The sequence below is a fragment of the Rhododendron vialii genome, chromosome 5a, assembly GCF_030253575.1.
Source record: "Rhododendron vialii isolate Sample 1 chromosome 5a, ASM3025357v1".
NCBI lineage: Eukaryota > Viridiplantae > Streptophyta > Magnoliopsida > Ericales > Ericaceae > Rhododendron > Rhododendron vialii.
This window is the reverse complement of record NC_080561.1, coordinates 1,746,568-1,774,553: the sequence shown is the minus strand read 5'-3', so window position 1 is coordinate 1,774,553 and position 27,986 is coordinate 1,746,568. Positions and strand designations below refer to the sequence as shown.

At 38.3% G+C, this 27,986-nt stretch overlaps 2 protein-coding genes and 1 long non-coding RNA gene across 3 annotated transcripts; 1 reads left to right on the top strand and 2 right to left on the bottom strand.

Moving 5' to 3' along the window:
* Nucleotides 1-726: 726 nt before the first annotated feature.
* LOC131325398 (diacylglycerol O-acyltransferase 1) lies at nucleotides 727-14,647 on the bottom strand. The gene is made up of 16 exons (XM_058357646.1): nucleotides 14,129-14,647; nucleotides 11,711-11,791; nucleotides 11,415-11,488; nucleotides 10,462-10,537; nucleotides 9,364-9,431; nucleotides 8,733-8,856; nucleotides 8,275-8,373; nucleotides 7,308-7,409; nucleotides 7,062-7,198; nucleotides 6,413-6,494; nucleotides 6,270-6,290; nucleotides 4,971-5,033; nucleotides 3,959-4,006; nucleotides 2,884-2,946; nucleotides 1,799-1,852; nucleotides 727-1,225 (listed from the first exon to the last, which is right to left on the bottom strand). Exons 1-16 carry the CDS (start codon nucleotides 14,522-14,524, stop codon nucleotides 1,121-1,123), a joined length of 1,593 nt encoding a protein of 530 aa, XP_058213629.1. The 5' UTR covers nucleotides 14,525-14,647; the 3' UTR covers nucleotides 727-1,120.
* On the top strand, nucleotides 1,861-2,768 carry LOC131325399 (uncharacterized). Its single transcript, XR_009199679.1, has 2 exons — nucleotides 1,861-2,646; nucleotides 2,678-2,768. It is a non-coding gene; the product is annotated as an uncharacterized LOC131325399 (long non-coding RNA).
* Nucleotides 14,648-20,871: 6,224 nt separating the features above from the next.
* LOC131325397 (telomere repeat-binding factor 4-like) lies at nucleotides 20,872-26,926 on the bottom strand. Its single transcript, XM_058357645.1, has 6 exons — nucleotides 26,673-26,926; nucleotides 24,781-24,992; nucleotides 24,537-24,621; nucleotides 22,327-22,410; nucleotides 21,170-21,452; nucleotides 20,872-21,080 (listed from the first exon to the last, which is right to left on the bottom strand). Exons 1-6 carry the CDS (start codon nucleotides 26,820-26,822, stop codon nucleotides 21,049-21,051), a joined length of 846 nt encoding a protein of 281 aa, XP_058213628.1. The 5' UTR covers nucleotides 26,823-26,926; the 3' UTR covers nucleotides 20,872-21,048.
* Nucleotides 26,927-27,986: the final 1,060 nt, after the last annotated feature.

Below are 27,986 nucleotides of genomic sequence, written 5' to 3'. Positions count from 1 at the left end.
GTTTGAACTCATTCTTACCCAACTAATAAATGGGTTGGGTTGGGTCTATTTTTTAGTTGATGGGTCTGGGTTTGTTAATGGGTCAGGGTTCAATTTGCCACCCCTAATCAGCACCATATACACATTAGTGGTGTTCTTAACATCTCGTAAACAAGTTAAACTTGACTTGCGTGCCGGACTCGCGTGCTAGGCAATCAGATGATCAAATTATTTGATTCATGAAGTTCAGCTTTTCGGGGAAATTGTGAGTGGAATCGGTAAAAAGAAGAGAACCAAAAAGAGGCAGCATTCATCTCAAACCCTATCAAGCGTGGGGAACTGTAAATCATTCTATTGTCTTGATACAAGTTTCTCTTGGATTTTTCTCCTCTTTCCACCTTTGTTTAACTCGGAAATTGGTTTCTAGGATCAATTGAGGTTTTGATATTCGAAAATGTTAGGATCCATGAAAGGGTCCATGAAAAAGGAATGAGTGGTCCAGATTCTCAAGTGAGGTTTTGATGTTCAACAAATGTTATCCATAGAATCTGGACCATTCATTCATTTTTCATGGAACCCTTTCATGTACTCTATCAACAAGGTGTTCACCCTCTAAAAAAAACTGCCTAGATCATGATGGTTAGGGAATGTTCATAATCAATGATTGCGACAGACGGGAATTTCCAAGGACTGGTCACAGGTTCTCCCCACTGAAACAAGAAACAAGCTTTTGTATATACAAGTAAATCTTAGGTATTGCATGTTGGAACTAACTACCATAAACATTACAAGAATTTGGGTCAAAATTGTGACTGTATCAAGCTTTTGTACATACATCTGAAAAAGAACAGATCGATACAAGAAAACAACAGGGTCGGGCAAGAACAATATACAACATTGCCGCTAACAATGAACCAAAAATATTAGACTACACAGTATCATGCGACTGGCTGCTCCCGCTAAGAATATTTCCCGTACAATAAGAATGTGTGGGTGTGTATAACGATGGAACATCAATGGACAGAGTTCCTTTGCTGCCCCTCGGCGGAGGCACTTGACAATGAAGCTGAAACTACACGGGAACCTTTTTGAGTAGTCAGAATTGTCTAATCGTGATGATGCCAATGTTTCAAGAGGAAGTTCACGCTGTCTTCACTTTTCTATTCATCAAGTCATGGTAGTAAAGTAGAAGGCACATAGGTTGACCAAGAATGCTGAAAAAGCACCAGAAGATCATATTGCCAACCTGAAAGCAAGTTATCGCTTAATTTGTCTCCTTCCCAACAAAGTTAATAGTAAGAAAACGGAAGACAAGGGCAATTTATGCAATTATGCAATTGCACCTCAACTGCAACTTTGAGCAGGATGCCATGCGAAATGATCTATCCGCTTGGTTTCTCTTTCCAAAACCAGACTTACAGATCACACATCATCTTTCTTGGTTAATGGTTTTAGAAACTTGCTTTCGGGAATTTTTTTCCACAAATAACCCTTTATCATAAACCATTAATATAACAGGCAAATGTTTCCAATTTCCATAAAAACAATTTCTACTAAGAGTAAGTAATATCAAAAGATGAGTGTTTTTATTTCATAGATCATAATAGGCTTGAAAAGGCTTTTTGGCTATTTGCACAGTTTCTGTTTCTTGACACTGTGCTCATGCTGTGGAATAGTACCTTACATTCATATTACATCTTGCCTGATCATCCCTAGAAATATAAAACCTAACTGAAATCATAGTGAAGGGCTACAAATTGCACGCTAAAAAAACAGGCTGACTAATATAGGGCACAAATACTGAGATAGATATACGTACCATGGAATTCCTGAACTTGTCCTGCAGGTAACTTGTGATCATGACCAAGGGAACCTAATGCAAGAAACAACACATGCCCATAAACCTCTTGTCTAGCAATTACCATCAAAGAATGCTAATCTGATCGAAGTCAAGTATTAACTGCAGTATAGACTCTCTCATTAAAAAAAAATATCCGATTTGTATTACAACCCCACAAAGCATTACTAGAAGTTGGGGCACACGCGATGCGTGTTAAGGACAATACAATGGAATTCCAATATGGCTTCTAATTTGTAACCGTCCAAAAAGAATCCCACAGGTACCAAACATCACAGTACATCTACCCTAATTTGTAATTGTCCATACAATAGTAGAATAGTCAAACATACATAAAATAATTGAAATCATAATCTATACGATTGAACTTTCAAAAATTCATGGCATGGGGAAATGTAATGTAAATCCCTGTTGGTAACATGGGACACATAAATTGGAAATAGAAGAAACCCAACTGTAGCACGTAAATTTTCCCGGCACACAAAATTCTCACAATTATAGAGTTTTAATCTGTCTTATTAAGAAAAAAGAAGCCCAGTAGAGCAATAGAAAGTAGAAAACTAAAATAGCAATGTAAAAATTAAAGTAATCAAAATTGGAGTTGGAGTTGGAGAGAGAGAGAGAGAGAGAGAGAGAGAGAGAGTATTTGGATTGGTGGGATGTGGGTAGAGAAAGACGGGCAGGGAGAGAGGAGAGAGAAGAGTCTGTACCTTTGTGGGAAAGTAGGTGTAAGTTATTTCCCTATTTTAGCCCTACACTTATTTTAATTGCAGTGACTGATAAAGTTCATGAATTTTAGGTTTTGATTTGTCCAATTAGGAAAATGAAAATGTGAGTCAGCCTCAATTTTGAGTACATACCAAAAATGCTCTCCCTCTATAAGAGATAGAATATAGATATTGATTCAACACAGGGAAATGCAAAATTTCGCGCAAGTGGAAGGATATAGTTTGTACAAAGAATTTACATTTGCCTTCACTAAAAAAAGCAAAAGCATGAAAACAATAAGTTGATGTAAAGTTGTAAACAAATACCAAAGAACCTACCTGAACCATGATTCCAAAGAAAGCCCAGAACTTGAATATGTGGCAGGGAACAGCAATGCATAGCTACAAAAGAGATGACATACACTTACTTTCAACACTAAGCCATTGATGTTAATTGTACAACGTTCGAAGGCGAACCACGTCAAATGACAAGCTAGGTATGAGTAAAACAACTGAAAGGGACTTCCATATATGACTTTAATCTTGGCTAAAATAGATAACAAGCTCTAAAATGCAACTTCTTTTCCACCGCCTAGCCTGACCTACCACTAGCCCATCTCCACAAACATTAATGTCAACTACTATGAAAATGCTAGCCCATGTTGGCTTGGCTCATATACAAGTTTTGGAGGTCATAACTAACCACTAGGGAACAAGTTCTAACAATTATCTTATTTTTCACCACCCTGGCTGGCTTACCGTTGGTCAATCACCAGTAAATTATTACACTACTTGTTCAAAGTCAGTCCAATTCCTTCCCATTATTTCCGCCAAACACTAAATTGCTGATAAATTTCAAGCCTGAACTCACTTCCACTCCAGCCATCAACTGAAATGTTGTGTGTTTGAAATGTTTTCCTATATACTGATCCAACTGATGATTTCAATTTCAAATGTCCCAAGGTTATATCATCTCCCTGGAGATATTTTATCACTTTGAGATGGATGACGACAATGATTGGAAGAGTTTTCCACCACCGACAGAAGCCTTTCTAAACATCAAATAGTTATGCCAACAGAAAAATAAACACCAGAGTTTCAAGTTTGAACAATAAAACATTGTTTAAACACAACAACAAACTTCCTTGAAGAAACAAAGAGTGTAAAATATCACTGTTACACTTGGTGTGTTCCACTAGCATTTGGAACTTTTGCACCGCGGCGCTCAACAATCAACTAATAGCAGAGCTAATCAAATGTATCAGAAATGGGTTCACGGGAGGCCTTTTTCTTCAATTGATAACTAGTGCCAAAAATGTGATACAACAGTCTAACAATAGGTTGTTTAACTGTCAGACATCCTTATGTTGCATAATATGAATTTAATATGGAAAAACAATGAGAGTGCATTTACCTCATGGAAAATAGCAGATACAATGAAGGCAATCAATACAGCGACTCCCTGAAGTGACAGAGAACAAATGTAGGTGAAACTTGTTATGAAAATTGCAAGAAAGGCCCAACTATTAAGTTGAACCATAATACAACAGTACGGTTGTAAAAGACTAATCGCTGACTAAAATTGCAAGGTACATTCCGTTCACATAAACTTTTCCTGTCTCACTCCTATTTCTAGAAAGTAAAAAACCTGCTTCCATGGACCACAGCGTTTCTTGGAGGGCTGATGGCTGCCTATTGCCAGGGAAGTTGGTGCCTGATGAAAGGGCAGCCAAGCACCAAACCTCGAGTATAAATGCACTGGTCAGTTAAATGTAAAGATATATGATGATAACTTAACAAAATTTCTTTTTAATTACCTTACTAGCATTTAAGTAAAGAACACAGTTGTAGGTAAAGATGTGGGTCTTTGTTGCATGTACGATTAATCTCTAGCACGGCTATTTTGTAACCCTCGAGGCTGTTAAGCCACCAATTGTCCCAAAAGCTTAAGTTGTCAGGAATGGAACGCCAGGCCAACAATATATGTCAAGCTATCCCCCACCTTTCCTTTTCGTGCAATTGCGTCTTCCACATGGAGATGCGAACAACCATATATAGAACCAATTTACCAAACAGAATGTGACAGTAGAAGCATAATGCAAACGAGAACAAATCTAACAGAGAGACTTGAAGCCAACACCTCCCAAAACTCAAGCTCGGATACCATATAAGATCACCAATTGTCCCAGCTTAACATATTAGGAAATAGCCCCAACAATGTATAACAAGCTATCCAACAGAGGATAAAAAAAAACCCTATCCAACAGAGACTAGTACGAAACCAAACAACAAAAGGACCAAGACAAGAAAGCAGAGAGCAAATCACTTGAAAAGGAAAAAGGCAACCAAACAAAAGCACAAAATGCACAAAAGAAAGCAACAATTCAATATGTACTGCTTGAAATTTGAGAAGGGAGGGGAATCACCTTAGGAATTCCATTCCGTAAGCAAGGAAAATAAATATGGCGGACCATCCATTTATGAACTGGCTGTAACAAGTAGAAAATTCCACTCAGTGAAGCACTTGACAACAAACCACATTTTCTTTCTGAACAATCATGTTGAATCGAGAAGCTTAACCTTCTGAACAATCATGTCCATTGCGAGACATGTTAGGCCAAATAATATAATAGACTAACATAATTTAGATTTATCTTTAATGCGAAAAGGATATGAAGACCTATAGGCACACCCAATCTCCCTCAATAACATAAATGGACTAACAATAGATATGAGACATTCTTTTCAGATTTGTCATTAATAGAATCTTAGAGAGAGATCATGTGGGCACTGCTTTCTAGAGGATATTATTTCTAGTGTCCCTTTTCTGTGAGATTGTTGAGTGATTATACCCCCACAGAATGACCTAAGGGATCTAATGCCTTTACTTTCTTCTGTATTTCCGGCCTTCTCCTCTATCCCTCTAGATCACTCCACTCCACTCCACTACTCTAATCATTAATAATCCTCACCTCTCCAGCTGGCTATTCTCACGAGTATTTGGGCTCAGATTTGAACCCATCTTACACTCAACATCTTGTTAATACATTTCCAATTAGTTTCCGTCTAATTTATGTTTGCGCAACAAAGAATCCTAGGAAGGCTGACAAATCATGTGTTGGGCAAATATTGCGACAACGATAGAATCACTCTTGCTCAGCGAATCAGCAAATTACAGCTCATGGATAATCCAGTATTGCTGTCGAAATTAGAATCTCCCTCCCTCCCTCTACTGTAGGTAAACTGCAGTAGTTGTCATCAAAGTTTGCACTGACATTTGCTAACAAACAATGCCCGAAAGGGCAAAGATGGGATTGTCGATGCCAAACTTATGAGAGGACAGATAAATGGAAATTACGGAACTTGTTTTGGAGCAGAGTAACTATTAATAATCTGGGATACCATTGTCTTCTTTCCAAGATTTGGTTTTCACCAGTTGTCACATACATTCATTCTCCCATGCACAGGCAGGAGTGAAGGGATTATGTAGAGGAATCATATAGTGATCTTGAGGACAATACATGGATCAAAGCACGCCTGGAAACCAACTAGTCCAAACATGACATCAAGAGAACTGACAACATGAACCATGACAAAGCAAAGTTTTAAAATCTGACCAGCTGCCAATAAAAAAATGCTGTACAACAATGCGGAAGGACACATACAAAATGCAAGACATAAAACAAAGTGAATTTTAAAAATGAACTTCTGGTAAGGGAACAAACCATATTCCACATTCTCCAGTACTGTTAAGAGATGCCGCCCCACAAAATGCATCAACCAAACACAATCAGTCCAGAAGTCAATTCAGTAACAGGTGGTTGGAAAGAAAAAGAATCTTCAACATGTCAAACAACATAAGATCTACCTCCTCCACTGTTTTAGCATTCCACCAATCTTTGTAGAATTCACGATCACCAAAACGGAGAAGCTCAGCAAGTATGTTTAACCTATATTCATAGAACTGCACATAAGTCTGGAGTTTTTGTGATTAAACAAGTATCAGCTAGAGTTTGTTTTCTGGTGAATAGCATCAGCTAGAGTTCATAAACTATGAGTGTTCCCAGCCAAGCTACATACAAAACTGATTTGCTTTCGAAATGAGGGCATGGTATAAATTACTCAAAACACCACCATGCACATGGCACACCATGACTCCGAATCCAAATTCTGCTAAATTTTCTAAGTGATTGCATAGATTCGGATGTCCCCTCAATGAGCAATACATGTCATACATGATTCAGACTGTTTCCCTTTGACAACATAAACCAAACTTCCCAAGAATCCATCTATTTTTTTACCACTCCTTATAATTGTATACATGTAAATTGATTCAGCATGTTACATTTCAATTAACTTTATAAAACTCAAAGTCAGAACCATGAAAAACAGAAATATGGACACGTGACAAATTTACAAAAACAATAAAAAAGAGAGAGGCTACTAGTGCAAGGACAGTTGTCATCATATAACTCAGAGAAATAAGCATTTCATGGAAGAGGGATGAGAGGACGAACCAAAGATGGAAAAAGCAGTAGAACATGCAGAGCCACACATATAAATTTGGAACCGAAAGCTTCAACACCCTCTCTATCGCATACAAAAGGTTTCCTTTCAGAGGATGCTGTGAATTCTTGACGATTGGATTGATGTACTGCATGATGGCATATACCAAACAACATTGGAAGTCACTTCAGTTGTCAGTGGAAAAAAATAAAACAATTTACTAGGAAAGCTTAGATTGAATATCAAAAGAAATTTACCTGTTCTACAATAAATCCCATCAATCCAGTAAATATAACCAACTTGATGACTTGACGGACCACCCAACCCTTTCGAATGCATGCAGAGCGGGGATAACTTGTCTACAAACAAAATGCTTTGATAAGAAGACAAAAGTTGAAACAATGTTTAACGAGCAGTATGGCAACACGTATTGTCACATCGGCATCAGCTATACAGCCACGTATCGGCGATATGAAGCAGTATAAGCTGATATTTTGGTTAATATTGAATATCCAAAATCATGGTATGTTATGTGTCAGGCAATGCACAAAATCATGGATGCAAATGCCATGACTCATGACGAGTAAAATATTCAGGAGAAGTAACACAGATGGTCACAATCAGTCCACTTTACAGAAAAGTACAAAACAAAAATGCCTACTACATCTGAACTATGTTCAAAATGATAGAAATCAAGAGAAGAGAGACAAGAAAATACTGTAGTATAAACATTGCCCTGCCTGCAGCTAAAGGTTTGAGCAGTTTTACTGTTTTAGAGAGGACATGAGAACCACTATCCTTTTTTCATAGCTGAATCCGAATTCTTCTATAATGATGTATGGACACTAAACTTTGGTAAAGTAGCTACAGGAGAGAACAGCCATTCAACCCAAAACCTTGTGCCTCAGTTTTTTTTTTATTTTCGCTTTTTCACAAGTGGTAAGTTTATACTCTTCAATTTAATGAACTTCAAGCGTCAAGAACAACTCGCAACCAAGTTCTATTTGTTCCTTCAAGCAAGAAAGGAAAAAAGATATCTATTCCAGCAACACAGAAGCAAAGATATCTATTCCAGCAACACATGAGCAAAGATATCTTGGACAACTCCTTAACAAAGTGTCAGGTAAGTGATCGCTATCAGTGGGGACATATTCAGTGCTTACAATTATAACTTACTAATAAAAAGTTTGGGAGCATAATTGTGAAAGGTTTGAGTGTCTTTACCTGGTAACATAGTGTGGGAGCCACCATGAAGTATACCAAACTTTTGAAGCTAACATCATAGCAGTAGTTCCTAGTTGAAGAAACAGACGAGGCCTCCCCCTAATATCACAGAAAAAAGTTGGCAAATAAGAATAAGAGTCATCCATATGACGATCCGTCCTATTCTGGTATGGAGAGAGAGAGAGAGAGAGAGAGAGAGAGACCCAAATGTTTTAAGAAAATTGTTAGGGTTAGATAACGGAGGAAAGAAGTTCTGGAAATGAAGTAACTAAATTCAGTTAAACTATAAAAACTAGCCAAAATCAGGACCGCTTCACAGCTTTTCACTCGATAAAAAACTGGGGCACATCATACCCATTCATCAGAGTTTTGACTGCCAAGTTTGCTTACGTTTATATCAGGAAAGGACAAATTCCAAATGAAGTAACATTGGAAAAAGGGAAGGTACTAGTTCTTACCTTATCAACAGACTTTGCAAGCACTCTCATATCGTAACTTGTATGTGCATAGGATACCAACTTTAGCCACACAATGCATGCAAAAAGCATTAGCGTGACACCAGATAGAACGGCAGAATCAAACCTGCAGAATTTCAAACCACAATCATGAACTCTTGAATAACTTTCCAGTTGTCCATGTTGCCACACTATATTTTTGTATATAGTAGAAATTCCTACTTTATCATTGATTTGTTTCTCCTCAAATGCAAAATAAAAGCCCGACAATATACCAGCTGTACCAAATACCATGAATCCACCTAGGATTCTGAGTAATCAACCACAGAGATTCGTATAATGGCACTAAATCAAGCACAGGTAGCACTTAAAACTTCCAGCAATACTCTGTTACACATTCAATGTTTGCATAGTGGGAAATTGAATACTCCTCTTGCATCCAATTACATAAACCATGTCATCTTAAAAGCCAAACAGATAGCATTGTTGAACAGAATTTGCTGAAAAACATCCTCGAGTGACAGTGAATCAGCGACGAAATGCAGAGTATGACATAGCACTATCTGATTTTTTTTATTTTGGAAGCAAAAAGTAAAGCATAATACCAACTGTAAATCATGAGTGACAAACTAACCTCAGGATCATTAGAACTGGATACAGAATTGTAGCTGAAGTAATCAATATGTGAAGGGTTACGACCACCTGCGATATTTTGATTGGAATGAACAACTCATGGAGTTAAGAGACTAAAAGATCAGTTTATTGTCCCCATAAAGTGCAATCAAGATGCACCCTTCTATTAGGAAAATAATAACAGCAACGAGAAAATGATAAAGAGGACATTAAATAAACTTACCTAACCATATCACAAGAAATGATGCATACAAAAAGATTCCTATACTAAAATATACATTAAGTTGGAGCTCAATGACGCTGCTCTACAAAAAGAAAGCCATTGGGCAACTTGATTTCAAATTTCTTACTGAGACATGTAACATTTGCAGTCATGAAAATCAATAGAACAGCTCAAGGCCCGTAGAAAGATTTAGCCAAATGAAAAAGGCCCATAGAAAGGAAAAAAATTGATGTATTAGAGATTCTGAAAAACCAAAACAGTCAAATCAATGCAATATTTAGTTCTGATATTTGAAAAGATGCCTAGATGAGGAACTATACGATTGAATTCTGCCTAAGGTTGTATAGTTACCAATATCGTTCTTGGTTTCCACTGGATAATCAGAAGAGTCAAGAAACTGTTGCTTTTATTGGTGGTAATTAAGATTTCATTAAGTATACAGAAGGATAACCTGGTTTTCAGTGCCATGACTTCACCATCTTAACAGTATGACCTCCTCAACCGTAAACTATGAAACAATATCCCTTGGCTTCATATACAATACAAGATAGGATTCTGGCAGAATGTAATAAGTTAAATAGTTACATGCAGGGTGTGAGAAAATAACAAATTGCTGAGGGCCTGGTTGCTTAGAGAAAGAGCACAACATGCTAAGCAGTAATGATCAATGTAAAATGAATAAACTCAAAGGGAACCCCAAGGCAAGCATATCATATCCTATGTTTCCACAGGCCGAACTGTGAACTATACAGCTGTCGAAGGGGGAAGAAGTTAACTTCTCCAAAAAAAAACATGTTCGAGAAAAATAGCAAACCATAAAGTCTTCAACAACCCTTGTATCAAATGCTTTTGTCAACCAATAAGAATCCAACTTACTGGTTCAGATATGTACTTTTGTTGTGCCAGCTTCTCGACAATAAAAGCAGCAACTGGGAAAATTGGGAGGGAGAGACTGCAATTGAAACCAGCAGATGTAAGTCTCTCCATGTCAGACCACAGTTCCGTTAAACTCTTCGGGACATTCAAATTTAAATATCACATGCATAAACCAATTCTTCTTTGCTCCCATACGACATGATAAAAGGTTTCCAACTCAAAAACAATAGACAAGGAGTGGAGCAGGCTCCTATGCTAATCTTGGAGGTGATCTGCAACTCGCACATAGAGAGGTAAACCAAGGATCCAAATCATATGATCCCAACAAAACAAAGTGCATTTATGGCCAAAAACAGGGGGAGTTAATTTAGAGTCTTGCCAAAAAGCCCACAAAACTAGCTTTACAACCAGATTAAAGCATCCAACGCTACTTGACAACGAGTAGAGAGACCACCCAGATCATTCACTAATTTTGGAGGCGACGACTGATATGGTCTACTGACAGACAAATATATACAAATATATATATACAGTTTCAATCAGGTAAGGGCGCCCTTACCTTGTTAAGGTAAGGACCTCCCATTTTCTAATCAAATTTCGATGATCCGAACCGCTCAATGTCTTCAAAACATGATTTTAAAAGTACTCGCGAGAAATCAGCAAAAAAAATGATCGGAAAGGGCTTGATCCGAGCAGTTTTTGTTTATTTTTTATCGAATGGTTCAAATAAAAACTGCTCGAATGAAGCCCTTTCCAGTCTTTTTTTTTTTGCTGATTTCTCGCGGGTACCCTTAAAATCACGTTCTGAACACATTGAGCGACTCGGATCATCGAAATTTAGTCGGAAAATGGGAGAAAAGGGGAATCCCTTACCGTAATACGGTAAGGATGCCCTTATGAGAGAGAGAGAGAGAGAGAGAGAGAGAGAGAGAGGTAGGTTTAATCAGTATTACCAGCACATTAAAAGTGGCCAATCCCTCAATGATGTTGAACTAAACCAGAAACCAGCCTGAATCAACCAGCCATACTGCATGGAAATAAAGTAAATGACATCTCTAATTGTAAGGACTAAAACATTTTCGCACAAAAATGTCTGTTGAGATCTTCTAAGCATAGGAAGTAGTATGGCAACACGAATTGCAGGGACTCTTGCACTCTCAAAGTGTTCAAAATTTAAACGCTTGCTGAGGGGAGAATCAACAGATTGCATTAAGAATTGAAATATATCAGAGTCATATAATGGGCAAACCTTCATCAGATTCTCAATGATAAGACGGCTGTTTACGGCAACAAGCACTACTATACAGAGGTTGAAGAGTCCTGCATGACTCTGCCAAAAGATATGAAGTAGTTGTTAGGATTAGACAGTCCTGGTATGATGCATCAACAAGAAGAAAAACAAAAGCAGCTTATGGTTGATGTCACTCCAAATGCATTGATATCTCCAACCCCAATTGCCCCCATAAAATGTTGTAATGATTTATTAATAAAGAAATCAAACATGGTCAACACAAAGGGAAACAACACAAGAGGTATAAAAAAAATCCTTTCTTATGCTTCTCCAACACACATTTTTATGTCTCCAGGCCTATCTCAGACAATATGGTGAAGAATGGAAAAAAAGAAACTGTGTCATACAAGATGTACAAAACAATGACATGGATGGATAAGACAACAAAAAGACAAACACCATAGACCAAAATTCTGATCAAACGAGAAACTACAGATAAAGAAAAATTATGATCACATGAAAAACGATACCACTCTAAATCCTTACAAACATCATTGGATGCAGTGGTTTGGCATTCTCAAACTGCAATTCCAAGGATCATGCTAGTTGTGAACTTGTGAGCACTATCATCCTTTTCTAGACGCTGTAAGCCTGTTAAGTCCAAAAAACTCAAGGGAAAGGGGAAGATTCCTGGACCACACATCACCTCACACCATCTCTTATGACAAACTCAAGTGGGTATACTATCAGAACCCCAGCCTCCTTTGGCTGTCAAATTGCCTCCTGCTTCCACTGTTCCACATACTTGCGCCGAACATGCTTGCTACATTAAAAACTATTTTCTTTCAAGCATGAAGATCCTCGGAGCAAACAAAGAACACACTAAACATCCATGTCTTTGACAAAAAGCAAAGGGACATTCTCTTGTAATCAATCAGCACAACACCTCAATAGCTAGGATTGAAAAGAAAAAAAAAAGATACAATGGATCTCCCTGTCCTAGACTCGTAATTCTAATATCAACTTCACCAGTCAGTTGGGGTTTGGTAAAACTTGTTGCCTGCCTACAAAGGCATTTTGAGAGTCCCAAATTACAAAACTCAATACTTCTTTAGCATAACAGCTTAGTGTTTTGTCAACAATCTATACATTCATCCCACAAAACTAATCAACCTGAAATCCTTCAAACTGACACTACCCTTCTTCGGGACAAGCACAACAAAAGTGCATCAAGACTCCACTCAAAAGAACCATTCTTATGAAAGTATCGAAATATAGGTAAAAAAATCATGAAAAGAATAAATTTTCCCTCCTAGTTTTGATAAATTTTGATTCTCTTTATTCCAGCCTCTTGTCCTCCTCATTATACAACCTTTTATTCAAAGGTTTCAATTTCGTGTTTGAACTAAGTTAACTAACACCTAAAATACCTCCTTGGACCACCTCTTGGAAAATTCTTATATGAACTCATCATGATTGGTAAAATAAATCTGGGATCAACCACAACCCAACCTACTTCCACCAATACTTATTGAACAAAGCGAAAGTACTCCCTAATAAAAGTGAAAAATACAGCTTCAACTATAATTTATTTTCTGTACTTTATTTAACGGCATTTATTTTCCAGACTTGTCATGGTCTTATCATGTACCAAAGCCATTCAAAAAAGGTTCCATAATATCGACAAAATATTCAAATATGACACATGAATTGCGTGTGGGAGAGTGTAACTTGTGAAGCATTCAATATACTTTATTTCTGGCTCGCTTCCATCACTTTAAGATGAACACTAAGAAACTACAAGGTGTTTCATAACACGAACTGAACTTCCATATCATAATTAGCATCTGAATAAAAGAGAACTCAATACAATAACATGAATAGGTACATATATATGTGCCAAGATATCTTGAATAAGCAGGTGTTATCAACTCCTTTTAAGGTCAGTCCATACAGAGCTGAGAGCACTGCTCGGCATTAATTGGGGCTGCTAGTGGACGGCGGAATTGGTCCATGATCAGTCAATTAGTTGAGGTGTGAGAAAGCCGGCGATGCGAGTAAGCTGGCCCGTACACAGGCTGACAAACGAACCAAGATACTTGAATTTGAGCTCATGTTCGTTCATTAAAAGCTCATTCGAGATCCGTTTGTTACCTAGACAAATCAAACCTTGAACCTTTTTTTTTAAGCTCGCCAAGTTGTCAAACCAAGCTCGGACAAGCTATACTACTTAGTTCGTTAGGCTTATGATATATAAACAATTTAAGCTACTTGAGAGCATCTCATATTTAGTCTCGTAAACAAGATAAACTTGAACATGTTTTGAAACTTGTTAAGTTTTCAAGACCAAGCCACTGCTCGGCTCGTTTACGACACGTGAGTCATCCAAAAGAAAAAGTAATATATAGAATCAGCAGCAAGATTATTTTCTTATACCTGTTTGAATATGGCGTCGGAGCTAAGAGGACTCTCCTTGATTCTCCGGTGCGCCGGGGCCGACGGCCGGTACGTAAATTTCCCCAAATTCGCATCTTCTCGTTGCTCGCCGTTTCCGACCTTCTCGCCGCCGTCATTATCCGCGTTACCACTCAACTCTTTATTCTCAACCCTACCTCCGCCGTCCGCGGCGGCGCCGATCTGACCCCGATCGTGTTGCGAACCGTTAACCAAGCTCTCCGCCTCCAACGAAAACACCGTCATCTTCGACGACGACGTCGCGTCGGAATCCTCCGCCGACGCCTTGTCGGCGCCCGCCCGAGGCCTGCGGCGCATGGAGAGGCTGAGATCCGCGCTCGACGTCGTCGTTCCGACGCTCTCGTCTAAGATCGCCATACCAGAGAGAGAAAATTACACAGTTCCAGAGAGAGAGGGAGGAGTATGGGGGTCATGCGAAGGAGGAGAGAGAGAGAGAGAGAGAGAGAGAGAAGGTTTTTGAATGAAGTGAGGGAAAGGTTCGTGAGGCAAATTGCTATTCCCCCCCCCTGACACCCCACCCCCCCCGGCCCCACACCAAAATTACCTCCTTGCCCTTACCCTTTTCCTTTTTGTTTTCTCTTTTTTTTACCCGGGCCCCCCCAGCATTCCGTTTCTGTTTTCCTTTTTTTTTAAACCCGGCTGTTTTCGTTTTTTTTTTACCCGGGCCCCCCAGCATTCCGTTTCTGTTTTCCTTTTTTTTTAAACCCGGCCGTTTTCTTTTTTTTTTTACCCGCCCCCCCCCCCCCCAAACATTTCCTTTCTGTTTTCCTTTTTTTTAAAACCCGGCCGTTTTCTTTTTTTTTTAACCGGCCCCGGCCCCCCCCAGCCTTCCCTTTTTGTTTTTACCCGGCCCCCAGCCTTCTCTTTTTGTTTTTTTTTTTTTTTATCAAACTCCAGCCTTTTCTTAAAACCCAGATTATCCCCCGGCCCCCCACCCAAAAAACATCCGGCCCCCCTCCCTTCTTAAAACACCTTCACCTTTTAAATTTTATTTTTATTTAATAAATTTTATCGTATTTATTTAATTTCTATAAATACACCGGGTAAAAAATCATGTTTTTTTGATAATTTTATTTGAAATGTTTATAATGAATTTTTTGCTCTAAGACTTTTCAACAAACACCCTAAAACTCATTATTTAGTTTCAAGACTCTCTTAGGGTGTTCATTGAAAGGCTTTGGAGGCAAAAATTTATTACGACCATTTAGGATGAAATGATCAGAAAAATAACATCTTTGCACCAGTTCAAACAGATTGAAAGTTGAAACATTTATTTTTGTAACTATATTTTTATTAGACTTAAACCTAGAATTAGATTTCAACCATAGAGCAAATATGGGGGGGGGGGGGGGCCGGCCATATGGAGTGAGGAGAGAGGTCCTCATTTTCCTATAAATAGAACTCTTTGTGAAACCATTCAATTCACACCTTGAATCTCTCCAACTTGTCTCTCTAGAAATTTTGTGTTTGCTCTTTGTTCTTACTTTGTTCTTGGTATTATTCAGTTTCTTCTTGAGTTCTTCAAGAAACTCAACCCAAGGCCGCCACTAAACCACCACCCGATCAGCTTCTCGATCCAAAAAATTTAGTAGTTTAGTCAATATTTATTTTCGAGAGGAAAAAAAAGTATTTTGTTTTCTCTTTCGAAGCTAACGTAAGCTTACCGTAAGAAGTCAGTTCGTTCGATAGCCACATTCATCTTCTGTAAGCTACCGTAACCTTCTATTATATTTTATTTTTGTGTTTAAAAATGCATATTAAGTTAAAATACTAAAGATAGCTAGCAAACTTATTCTACTAAAATTACTGGTCTAAAGCATAAGTGGTTTCCACTCCAAAGGTGTCCGTCCATGTGACACTATGCTTTATGATCGTTTTTACAATTGTGGAGTAACCCGAGGCTAACACCCTCGAAAGTTTGTCAACAAGTCTGGCTTCGTACCGACTAAGGAAGGAATGGTGATTCTAATTGGATTCGTCCGACCATCCGACCTGGGACTTTCCTGGTTATTTCTAAAGTCAATTTTAATTGAAAATAGAATTTGAGTTAACCAAAAAAAAAATAAAGAAGGGAGGTAAAGGGGAAAAGAAACAAATAAAGAAAATAGAAAAGATTATTAAAATAATAAAAAAAAAGTTCAAAGTAGAAGGAATCAAAAGAAAATAAAGAGAAAAAAACGAAAAAAAAATTCTACCAGAAAAAAAAACAAAAGAAAATAAAGAAGAAAAAAGAAGAAAAAAAAAAAGTAAATGGAATGTGGGGGAAGCAGGAGAACGGGAGGGGGAGGGGGAGAAAAAAGAAAGAAAAAAAAAAGTAAAAGGAAAGAGAGGAGAGCAGGAGAACGGGAGGGGGGGGAGGGGTAATATGGGAAATGGGGTGTGGGGCCGGGGGGGTGGGGTGTCAGGGGGGGGGGGAAAAGCAGCCCCTCGTTCGTGAGGAGTGGAGACCTGCGTTTGTGATTGAGGCGGTTTGTGGACTCTCTTTTTGTATTCTTGTGTGTGTCTGTATATGTCATAGATTTATCTACGTATCGTAGAGAGAGAGAGAGAGAGAGAGAGAGAGAGACGACGATGAGAATGAAAAACAGAGTACGGTGATGGGGCATGGGAGAATAAAGAGAGCACCTCCTCTATAAAAGGTCAAAAGGCTATTTATAGTAATTACTGTATGATTGTGGAATTTTCGGCAAAGGAAAGTGTTGATGGAGTTGGATTTTTTTTTTTGGTTGAGTGTTGTGTTCCTTTTCTTTTTTTGTTTGGGAAAAAAAAGGGAAATAATAAAGGGTGACAGAAGGAAGGAGAGCAAGAATTTTCAATATAGTACTATGAAACAAGGTGAATTGCAACAGCAATAGGAAAATCAAGATTTTTAGAGTTTATTAATAGACAGATAATAACAAAAACAAAAAATAAAGCTACTAATGAAAAAGATGCTCCGGTGTTGGAAACCATCCTCCCTTGTGAAAGTGATGTCGGAAAATTCAATATATAGACAATTTCGTCGCCACCTCCACCCTTGCTGAAGAAATTGAAACCCAAGCAGTGAGGTCTAATTAAAAAAATGTAAGGTATTGGAGAGATCTCATCTCAAATGCAGGGAGAGACTCAAATCCGTTCTTCTAAAAATTCTTATTAAGAGACATGTCATTCTCTTTTAATATATCACTTTTAATTCAAAAAATATGTATTATTTCTCTTAACAGAACAGAACCTCAATCCATATCCACAAGGAGTGGGGGCTGGGGAAGGGGAGGCAGCAGGGCGGCAAGTTCAAAGAAACCCTAGGCGAGGAAAGTGTGGGATAAAGGTGAAACAAACGTAAATAACCTCCTTTGGTATTTTTATGCTTGTGTCTTTCGTGAATAAACAAGTTGAAATATTATTCAATATTCTGAACACCGTCACGTGGTGTCCATGCACCAGTGCACTCAATAATATTTGCAAGAGACGATTTGAGTCGTTGACAAAGGACAAATGTGAAACAGACAGATGGAGTGTGAATTCCCAATTCATGAAGGAGTTTACATTTTATACGCTACGCGAAGAGCACCTCCTCTGTAAAAGGTCAAACAAAGACGGTATGCTATAAATGGTGCTTTCTTTGAATGTTCCTTCGAAAACGAACAGAGATTTCTTTCCGGATGAGGTGAAAACCTCATGGTTTTTGCCACCCATTGTAGGTCTTACTGAGCATTCACTGTAGTAATCTGAACCGTTTATCTTGTAGGGCCCGAAATGTTATATGTGCACGTTAAAAATCAGTTTCATCAAACGTCAAGAACTATATCAAAATTTAAATTTGGTTTATAAAATCGACGGTCATAGATAGTTCAACTTAAAATACTAGTGACAGAATCAAGCCGTCCGTTTTATAAACCAAAATTCAATTTTTGACATAGCTATTGATGTCCGATCAAGCTGATTTATTGCGTAGAGATATTAATTTGCAGGTCTTACGAGATGAATGATTCGTATTATTACAATAAATAATCGGTAGGGCCCACAATAGACCATGGCAGCAACCGTGGAGTTTTTACCTCATCTGGACATAACACATTCTCAAAGGAAAATAAAGTGATTATAAGATTTTACTCATTCTCCTTTTTCATCTACTAGAACGAGGAGACCACATATAAAGCAATGGGCTTTTTTTTAGGTTGAATGGTAGATCATTACATTTTAGTTACACCAACGAGGCAATATATTGATTATGTGATTTAAGCCTAATGCGCAGACAGGTGCGGGTGCTGGAGGGCGAGCGAGAGTGTAAAAGCGTCTCTCGAAAAACTCTCAAACAACTAAACTTCGTGAGTGCAATGATTGAGGGGGCGGGAGCGATTACCGTTTTGAAAGATTACGCGACTAAGCTCACACTTGTTTTGGAGGGTTGAACATGCATATAGAACAAGCATTCTCAATTACTTAAGCTGGAGGGTTCGGATGACAAATCCTGTATTACGAAATTATCTGCTAGGGATTATCTCTTAATTATAATTTGGGAGGATGAGATCGAATTGCTGTTGTAAAGTACAAATCAAATCAAATTAGCTTAAACATGCGGCAGGATTATTTTAATAAGAGAGAGAGAGAGAGAGAGAGAGAGAATTATAATTTGGGAGGATGAGATCGAATTGCTGTTGTAAAGTACAAATCAAATCAAATTAGCTTAAACATGTGGCAGGATTATTTTAATAAGAGAGAGAGAGAGAGAGAGAGAGAGAGAGAGAGAGAGATAATCGATATTGTTCGGTTAAAGGTTTAGTTTTAGTTTTGTTTTCAATCATTACCCTATTTCTTTCTCCAATCATTACTCTATTTTTTCAATTATTATTTTCTCATCTCTCTCTATCTCTCTTCAATCATTACTCATCTCTTCAATCATTACCCTATTTCTCTCTCCATTCACTACCAAAATTAAACTAAACTAAACTCCCAACCAAACACAAAATGTTTCTTGCGAGATAATAAATGTCTTTTAATATCTCTGAGATTTATATAAGTTATTTGGTACCCATTTTAGCAGAAATCTATAGGCGGCAACGGCGGGGGTATGGACGGTAACGATGGAACCGGTATTGTAGCTTGATGCAGATCTACCTATGTGAAACCCAGACTTTAGTGAACTCGTTAATTTTTTCACTACCGTTTTTTTTTCTTTGTATCTTCGTACCGTTAGAGTCTCTGTCTTTTGCACTTGTGCTATCGGGAACCGACGGACAAGTGTGGCCCACTCCAAGTTCCGCACGAATGATTTGAGCCATTCAATATTTTCTTAAAAAATAAACCAAATGAACTTATAAAAAATCAGCTTAATTCAATACGTGTAGATGGTGTGGGAATATTAGATATTCACATAAATGGTTTTCCCCACAAGAGTTTGTGTCACATTGATGACAACTTTTAAGGAAAGCCCAAAACTCCATCACACTGGAGCGTTACTTGTCTCTCTGAGAAGTTTTCCAAATGGAGGAATCCTGTAGGCTGAGACTCCACAGAGGTTGAAGTGTGGAACGAAATTCATGTGCTTCTTGTGCAGGGCTCCAAAATCGTTAATCACAGATCCTACCAAATTAATGGTCAAAGTTCTGTCAGATATGACAATAAATTCACTCTTACGTTCTACCACTTTTTGCTCGGATTCCCCCAAATCCAATCAATCATCATTCTTGAAGTAAATGATACCCCTCTTGCCCCCTTGTTGAGGGCTGCTTTGGGTAAAGATTCCGAATAAATATATATATGCAGATGGCTTTGAGACCGGGACAGTGTAGGTTGCCTTCAGTTTCGACCAACTGTGGGCCCTTTCTGGGACCAAAATAATAAATGGAACTGTTTATTTTTTTATATCTCATCAAGAATATTGGTTGCATTAAAAGTCACGTTGATCGGATATCGTTTAATATCATTTTGAAATACATTAAGTTTCACAAATGTGTTAGAAGCGATTTCAATCTAGCTTTGCCTATTGTTTTGTTTACAAGACTAATGCATATCGAAATGATATCAAACGATATTCGATTAACATGATTTTTTGATGTGGCCAATGTTTTTGACGAGATCTAAAAAATGAACGATTTCGGTCATTATTTTGGGCACAAAAAGGGCCCACAATTTGCCAAAAACTAGACGAGACTGGAGCAACCTAAATTGGACGGGAGCCTCCCTGCTTTGAGGCCCGTCTTGATCCCATAAAGCCGATTGGAGCTGCTTAATTTGTTTAAAGGCTTTGTTAAAAAATAACTTGGTCGGATATCAATAAAAGCGTATACAAAACATACAACTTTGTGCTTGAATTCTAAAGCAAAATTGAATATTTCATACACACTTTTACTAATATCCGAATAAGCTGATTTTTTGCAAGAGACTTTAACCAAAATATTTTGAAAAATAAACAGCTCTGATTAAAAAGGACCTACAGCTCTGATTAAAAATAAACAGCTCTGATTAATAAACAGCTCTGATTAAAAATAAACAGCTCTGATTAAAAATAAACAGCTCTGATTAATAAGCTGATTTTTTTTTTTGGCCCCTTCAAACTACAAATAAAGAAACTATAATAAAAAGGACCTACAAATTGTATGTTTTGTTTCTGGTCCTTGCACCAATGACATTTAGAGGGAAAGGTTTTGGGTTGCGAATGGAAGAACCCCATCCTAAGCCCTGTACAAGCTGGGCTGAATGAAAACTAACCAGTCGCAAAAAAATGTTGAATCAGGTCTGATTGGTAATTCATCTATAAAGGTACTATTAACAAATAACCGGCCTACAATTGTTAGTTTCGAGTCTTTTGACCACATCGGAAGGAAAATACAGCAGCAACAGAGAACAAAATATTTTACAAGGCCAGGTCTTCCAGTTGCAAGAAGCCGTTCCGCGCGCCATCAGCACATCAGCACTACTTCACCGCGTGAACCTATAAAACAGGGGGAATCATAATATGCTATCGCAGTAGAGGAAAAAGAACGTAAAATAAGAACAAGATAGGGGCATGTGTGTCATTACATTTCTCAAAGATCTCTTTTGCCAACTGTAGATACGAATCTGCGTCTTCGGCCATCTTCGAAACCCTCTCTGCCTCCTTGACAGCTTCCGCCGCCACAAAAGACTTGTTCTCTGCTTCAGCAACTTTATAAGCGGCGGCCACTGCAGCTTCTTCCACGGTATCTCCAAGATAACTAGTGGTCGTTTGGGACTGCCTCGGTCGGATGTCTTTCGGTTTTGGGGTAGCTGTTACCGTTTTCGCACCATGTGACACATCCTTCTTTATCTTGTAGCAGTTTTGGACCTGCATTTTGATGATAAGGTAATAGAAACGAGCAACTTCTCAAATCAGAGAAGCATGGACAGAAATATGTTCGGTGAACATTGAATATGAAATAGTTATATATAGGTGTATCTTGTATAGTCATAGAAAAAGATACCAAATCTTATCTACCAAATCAGGTAAAAAACTACTCAACATTATATAGGCAGTCACTATTAAGTCTTCATGGACTACGCGTACACGTCAATTTCAACTTTGGCCATTATGACCTCCTAATGTGGTCGCAGCGCGTTCCCACGTATCTGACTAGCAAAGATAAATACAAGAAATAAAATGCATATTGAAGCTCGCCCGGAGCATGTCGTGTCGAGTTTGTTTTACGTGAGGTCGGTAGACGTGTCCGTGTTTCTGACATTCTAATTCCAAACAAAACAATGTGCTCTCAGGGACATGTCTAGTCCACTAATTAATGGTACACCAGTGTTCTTAGACATTTCCCATAAGTAGAAAGCAGCAAAACACAAATACATCGGGGTTTTCCCAAGGCAAGGCTGGGTTCAAGGGCCACCATATGTACGTACTACGCAGACAGAGAACATCACCATTATATTCTCACAAGTTACTATAACATTACAAAAAAAAAAAAAAAACACGGTAGAGAACTGTAAAACCACTCCATGAGGCTAGGCAGCCAGGAATCGAAGCAAACGGGATAAGTTAACTGTTAACAACATCAAAGATCCCCTGATAAGGGGAGAAAATGCCAGGTTTGCAACATTAACATGGCACTTTCACAAGTTGATTAACAGCATCCTAAAGCAAGACACATAGAAGTCAAAAGCAGATCGACAAATATAAGGGACGGAGTAACTTCAGTAAAAATTTCATGAGTCACCTTTTCAAGTTTGTCTTGTGCAACAAGCCTTCTTAATCTAGAACTCAACAACCTCCTGAAGTTTTGGGGCACCTCATTCCTTTGCTGCATAAGTGATGAACCAGTACACTCATCAATTCAATCATGGCAAACGAAGAAATAGTAGTACAACGAAGTAGCATGAGCTGTCGGAGATCAGTAGCACAACTGAAAGTAAATACATTTCTACATAATCAAATACAATATCATAAGAACTTCTACCACACAAGATGCCACGCTTCACAAGGTCATAACCAGTGTTCTAAATGGCGGCCGCCCAGGCTGCCTAGGTGCTTGGAGGTACCCTGCCGCCACGCCAATAGCCCTTGGTGTTTGATTTGGCACCCAGGGAGGTTTGGTGGTGTTTGGCGGCTGCCTAGGCGGTCTTGGTGGCCTTGCCGTCTTGGCAGTCTTGGCGGCATCGTCGGCATCTTTGGAGGCCTATATATATATATATATATATATATATATATATATATATATATATATATATATATATATACGGGGCGGTTCCGGGGACACCTAAAAAAACACCTAAAAAAACACCCCATAGTTCCGGATTAAATTTTGATGATCCGAGCCGCTCAATGTGATCAGAACGTGATTTTAAGGGTACCCGTGAGAAATCAGCAAAAAAAATGACCGGGAAGGACTTGATCCGAACAGTTTCGATCAGTTTTTTATTGAACGGTTCAAATAAAAACTGCTCAAATCAAACCTTTCCCGGTCATTTTTTTTGCTAATTTCTTGCGGGTACCCTTAAAATTACATTCTGCACACATTGAACGGTTCGGATCATAAAAATTTGATCAGGAACTATGAGATTGAGATTATGGGTGTTTTTTTAGGTGTTTTTTTAGGGTGTCCATTGAACCGTTCCGATATATATATATATAAAATAATACGAGGGAGGTGAGCGAAGCCTTGCTACTTATTGTCTTATCAAACTTATTTGCTAGTTGCTACTACTTAATTTCATTTGGGTTTGTACTTTGAAGTTTGAACTTGCATTATGGATACATGGAATATAGTTTGATTGGATAATGGTTTGTTAAAAAAAATATAAAATAAAAAAATCCGCCGAATTGCTTGGCGCCGCCTAGGCAGCTTGGCGCTTGGAGGTGGGTCTCCGCCCTACTACCGCCAAGCGCCATTTAGAACATTGGTCATAACTAGAATTTAACAGCGCTGGAAATTGTCATTAAGTGAACCAAAAATATAAAGGCAGTAACGTTGACAGCAAAAGTAAGCATAAGCTGCATAACAACAATCTCCTGAACAAAGAAAGTAAGCTTGATGGAATTTTTTGGTTTGCCCAGTAAAAATCACATCTCATTTTTTTGCAAAGTTCAAATTTCCGACACATCTCTAACCTAGCAATAATCTGTTAAGATGCAACACATACTGAGACGCCTTTCCTTTCCTTCTTTAAAGATAAGGAAATCTTTGGAAAAAAACAAAAAGGAAAAAGAACAAACATGAACAAATGAAAAGAAAAACGCACAAAAGACCCATTCAAGTGTAAGCAACATGTCAAAAAAAACAAAAAAACAAAAACAGAACCTCGTAAGGGTTAGAGCGGATGCTGCAATGGTACATGACCTAGCCTTGAATTCAAATAACAGACAACATGTATTAGGTCCATACTAGGACTAGGAAGTCTTGGATGATAATTTGGTTGCCCTGATGTAGGTTAGACCTTCCTTATTTCCCCCAATGTGTAGTAGATTTTGGTGGTGCGAAAACATTAAGTACTAAGGTTACCGCATGTGATCCAAGCGGCAAATCTCAAAGAAAGTAGCATCTTGTACTAACACCATATAGTAAAACTGTTAGAAACTTTTGACAAAATAGTGAGTATCTGCCTGGCTTTAACTTAATTTGCTGGAAAAGATAATGAGCTTCAATTGGGGTTACAAAGGGCCTAGTCAATTGACATGAGATTAAATATACAAGGTACGAGTTAGTTTTGATGCAGTGGTCTTATTCCAGGTCAAATAGCACAACAGTACAACACTTTATGGTGTAGATCTCCTATTGCCATGTTACATGTATGATTTCAGCTTTTGAAAATTTAGGAGGTGGTTTTGTGAATTTTTAAAAGCTGGATATATAGCTTGCCTCTACTAAGTGACTCCATGAACAAAGAAGCATAGAAAGCTAGTAAATATGAACCAATACTTCAATCTGACCTCAATAAAACTAACTATAGCAGTAGTATCTGATCCATTTGGGTCCTTCAGGGTTGAAAGTGCGTCATAAATCATGACATTATACCTGCAATTAAGCAATAATGTCAAGCATCATGAAAATGAAATATAGAGCAAGAGAAAGCCAGAGAAGAAAAAAGGAAGGAAAAACAAATAATTTTTCATAGAGGAAGCGACATGATTAGCAAAGATACGGATTAGTAGCAGAAAAGACACGGTAGCATACTTTGATGCAGTTTTCCCATCTAACAAGCATTTCGAATCCTCCATGATTACATCTGCTGATGAATCATTTGCAACTGGAGTGGTGGCCACAGAAGTCTGTGCATTGGGCAATGGAGTGGCAGGAGCATCTGGGTTGGCCTTTGCTTTTGATGACCGTGATTTTTCCCTAGGACCTTGGCCAGTGGCACTAACACTCATATTTCTCCATTTGTCCTGTGTAGGAAAAACATAAATTCTTGAAAATTCATTTGAAAAAGAATGATTCTCATGCAGTCTGTGGATATCAGCATTTCATATTTTTCAGGTTTGTTGTTTTCATGAAATGATTCATTAGACTAATCATTCAAGATAAGATAATGAAGTCACTACGCAAAGATCATCAGAGAAACAGTAATGGCATCACACATTGTCCATGAATACCAGAAAAAGCAGCTGTACAACTGATCAGGCTAAGCGTCCAGTTAGTATCTCAAAAAACAATGACCCAACTGAAAAAATGTCTGGAGACTCTGGACCAACAGCACCTCGTCCCATATCCCTGGGCATGAGGGCAAAAGGAGAAAAAATGTAAAACAACATGCATCTGGTAGATTAAACACGAGACCAACAGAGAGATATATGGAAACTTCTTCATTTGCTACATGAGTGTGAAAGTCACCCACTCCAATGTCTCACACGTCACTTAAAAACAGGATCGTGGTTTTAGTTCCATTTACCAATGGTACCCATCGAAATGAAGCCCTGCTTCTTTTCTCAAGATGTCTATATTACATATCTCACTGCAGAGATTACTCCCTCGTTGGACACCCACCATATGAAAGGATCACATCTAGCGGGCACAATAGTCAAAGACATCAGATCACATGTCGCTACATCGAGGAAATGGCCTCATGGGCTCCATCACCTGATTTTAAGTCTTAGAACCCAAACGTGTATTATTTGTCTTTCCCTTTTTGAATAATACCTTCTATCTGAACCTAGTTGACCAACTGTTGATTCGAATGTTCTCCATCTTTGCTCCCACACCGCAAAGGATGATGTGTCCTTGCTAAATAACTTTCTTAACGAGTTTTGGAGACTACGAAGTTTGATGATTTGAGTCTTCAAAGAATCAAAGTGCACAAGCATTTTGCGATATCCTAAATCGGGAAGATGGACAAACAAAACAGGACTAAGAGAACATTGGTTGCACCACCATGGCATGTGCACACGGGCATGCGTAAACGAATTAGGCCACGCTTATCTCTCACCCACTCAACCAATGTGGTTCATTTGGGCTTCACCAGTCCTTCGATTCCTACTCTTATTGGTCAGGATCAGCGGATCACCATTCCAGCATTCCGAGCAGGTGCTCCACCACTACTAAAAAACAAAAATACTAGAGCACACGCAAAACTACACAAACACTTGCACACACTGCGTGTGAACCCCTTGGCCACCGTAAGTGTGTGTGCAAGTTTTTGCACACAAATTGTGTCTCTAGCACTATTGACTTAAAATTTCCACCGTCATCCACAAATTGTGTCTTGAGCCTATTCGTTTTGGGATTTTGGGTAATGAGTGGAGGGAGAGAGATAGAGAAATGAGAGTAATAATTGAGAGAAAATTTGTCGGGGCCGTGCGCAGAGAGAGAGAGAGAGAGAGAGAGAGAGAGAGTCCCAAATCCAAAATCCCAAAACGAACATGGTCTTGATTCCCCCTATTCACTCTCACTAATTTCGCCTATCGTAATAATGGATGCTATTATCAACTGAAGCACGTAAATACCACTTCCGAGGTGATACTGAGTCGCGTATTCGTGTCCACGAATATTGCAGACATATATAAGCACATAATTATATATTGTTCGATTAATGTATGTATGTACATAGAGAGAGAGGGAAAAGTGGGGACCTTGAGATCAATGTTGGAGCGAGAGTAGAGGAAGTGGTTGAATTCGGGATCCTTCTGGATATTCTTCCACTTTCCGGTGCCGTGCTTTGCTACACCGGCACGCAGCGCTTCTTCTTCCTCCGCCGTCCATTTCTGCTTCGGATTCCCCATCTCAACTGCTTAAACCCTCGTCCTCTCTGAATCCTCGGAATCTCTGATGGCTAGGGTTTTGAGAATTTTGCTTCGGTAACAATTTCAGAAAGGAGAATAAAATCAAGCTGTTTAATAAGGTCAATACGGCGTCGTATAATTAGATCAAGCTAAGAAGGAAAATTACTTTGGTCCCCCCATATTAGTTAGGCCTAATAAAACTTTGGACCATTATATGTTAAAAAGTCACATAACCACCAAACAATAAGGCCCATTTTGGTAAAAATAAGCCTATGTTGTCTTCATTCATTTTTTTCGCATTAGCTAGTTTTACATCAAATTTCTGTGGATTAATGATTTGTCTCGACTTCAACAATCGAAAAAATAAAAAATTATGATCCAAACTCAGAATTTTTGATTAAAGACAAAAGTAAACCAAAAGATTTGCGATTTTTTTTGGGATAAAGAGAAGAAAATAAGCCACTTGTCTTATTATACCATAATAGGCCTAAGTAGAGGTTAATAGGCCTAAGTAGAGGTTAACGTTCAAATTGTGATGTGCCATATATTGCTTGTATAATTTGTTGGAGCCTAATAATAGGGTTTGATATACTTAAATCCAAGTTACTCATAGTAACTTACATGGTTTGTTATAAGATTATTCATGTAGACTTTCAACGTAAGATTGAGAGTTACAATCTTCACACCTTTATAGCCTAGCATCATTGTGAGGGGTTAAGTACTAGAGTCACTATGCTATTTCATGAGTTTTTTTTCCAAGTGACCAGAGCCACCGAGAGCCCTGACCCCACTTGTGTACATGCGTTGCTTTGATACCTCTATAAAGTTCCATGTAGACCACTGACCCAATAACCTTTTGAAGCCTAACATTATGTCTCAAAATGCATATGCATATGTCCAAGTTACTAATAGTAGCTTAATTACATGGTTTCTTATATACCCAAAATCACCCGTACAGACTTTTGACCTGAAGGCACCTCACACAAAAAATCCCCAAAAGGGTAGAATTTTAGTTAATCCTGGATAGCGACAAAAAACTAATCCTGGATGATTATTTAGTCAAAACAGGCCTAAATGAGATCTAATTAATTATATGCCTTGATTCTTGAATATGGAGGGGTATTGTTCACCTTATTAGTCTTGTAGGGTGCATGACTAATGTTG

Bases quoted from the DNA above. Each gene is read 5' to 3' on its own strand.
- LOC131325398 (XM_058357646.1), bottom strand. From the start codon at position 14,524: ATGGCGATCTTAGACGAGAGCGTCGGAACGACGACGTCGAGCGCGGAT. The intron at 9,432-10,461 runs GTAAGTTGGATT...AAAATATCGCAG, and splicing joins AAAAGTACATATCTGAACCA to GTGGTCGTAACCCTTCACAT. The intron at 4,007-4,970 runs GTGATTCCCCTC...CTGTCACTTCAG, and splicing joins TACGGAATGGAATTCCTAAG to GGAGTCGCTGTATTGATTGC.
- LOC131325397 (XM_058357645.1), bottom strand. From the start codon at position 26,822: ATGGGGAATCCGAAGCAGAAATGGACGGCGGAGGAAGAAGAAGCGCTG. The intron at 22,411-24,536 runs GTCAGATTGAAG...TCACTTATGCAG, and splicing joins CTATAGTTAGTTTTATTGAG to CAAAGGAATGAGGTGCCCCA. The intron at 21,081-21,169 runs GTAATGACACAC...CCTGTTTTATAG, and splicing joins AAAAGAGATCTTTGAGAAAT to GTTCACGCGGTGAAGTAGTG.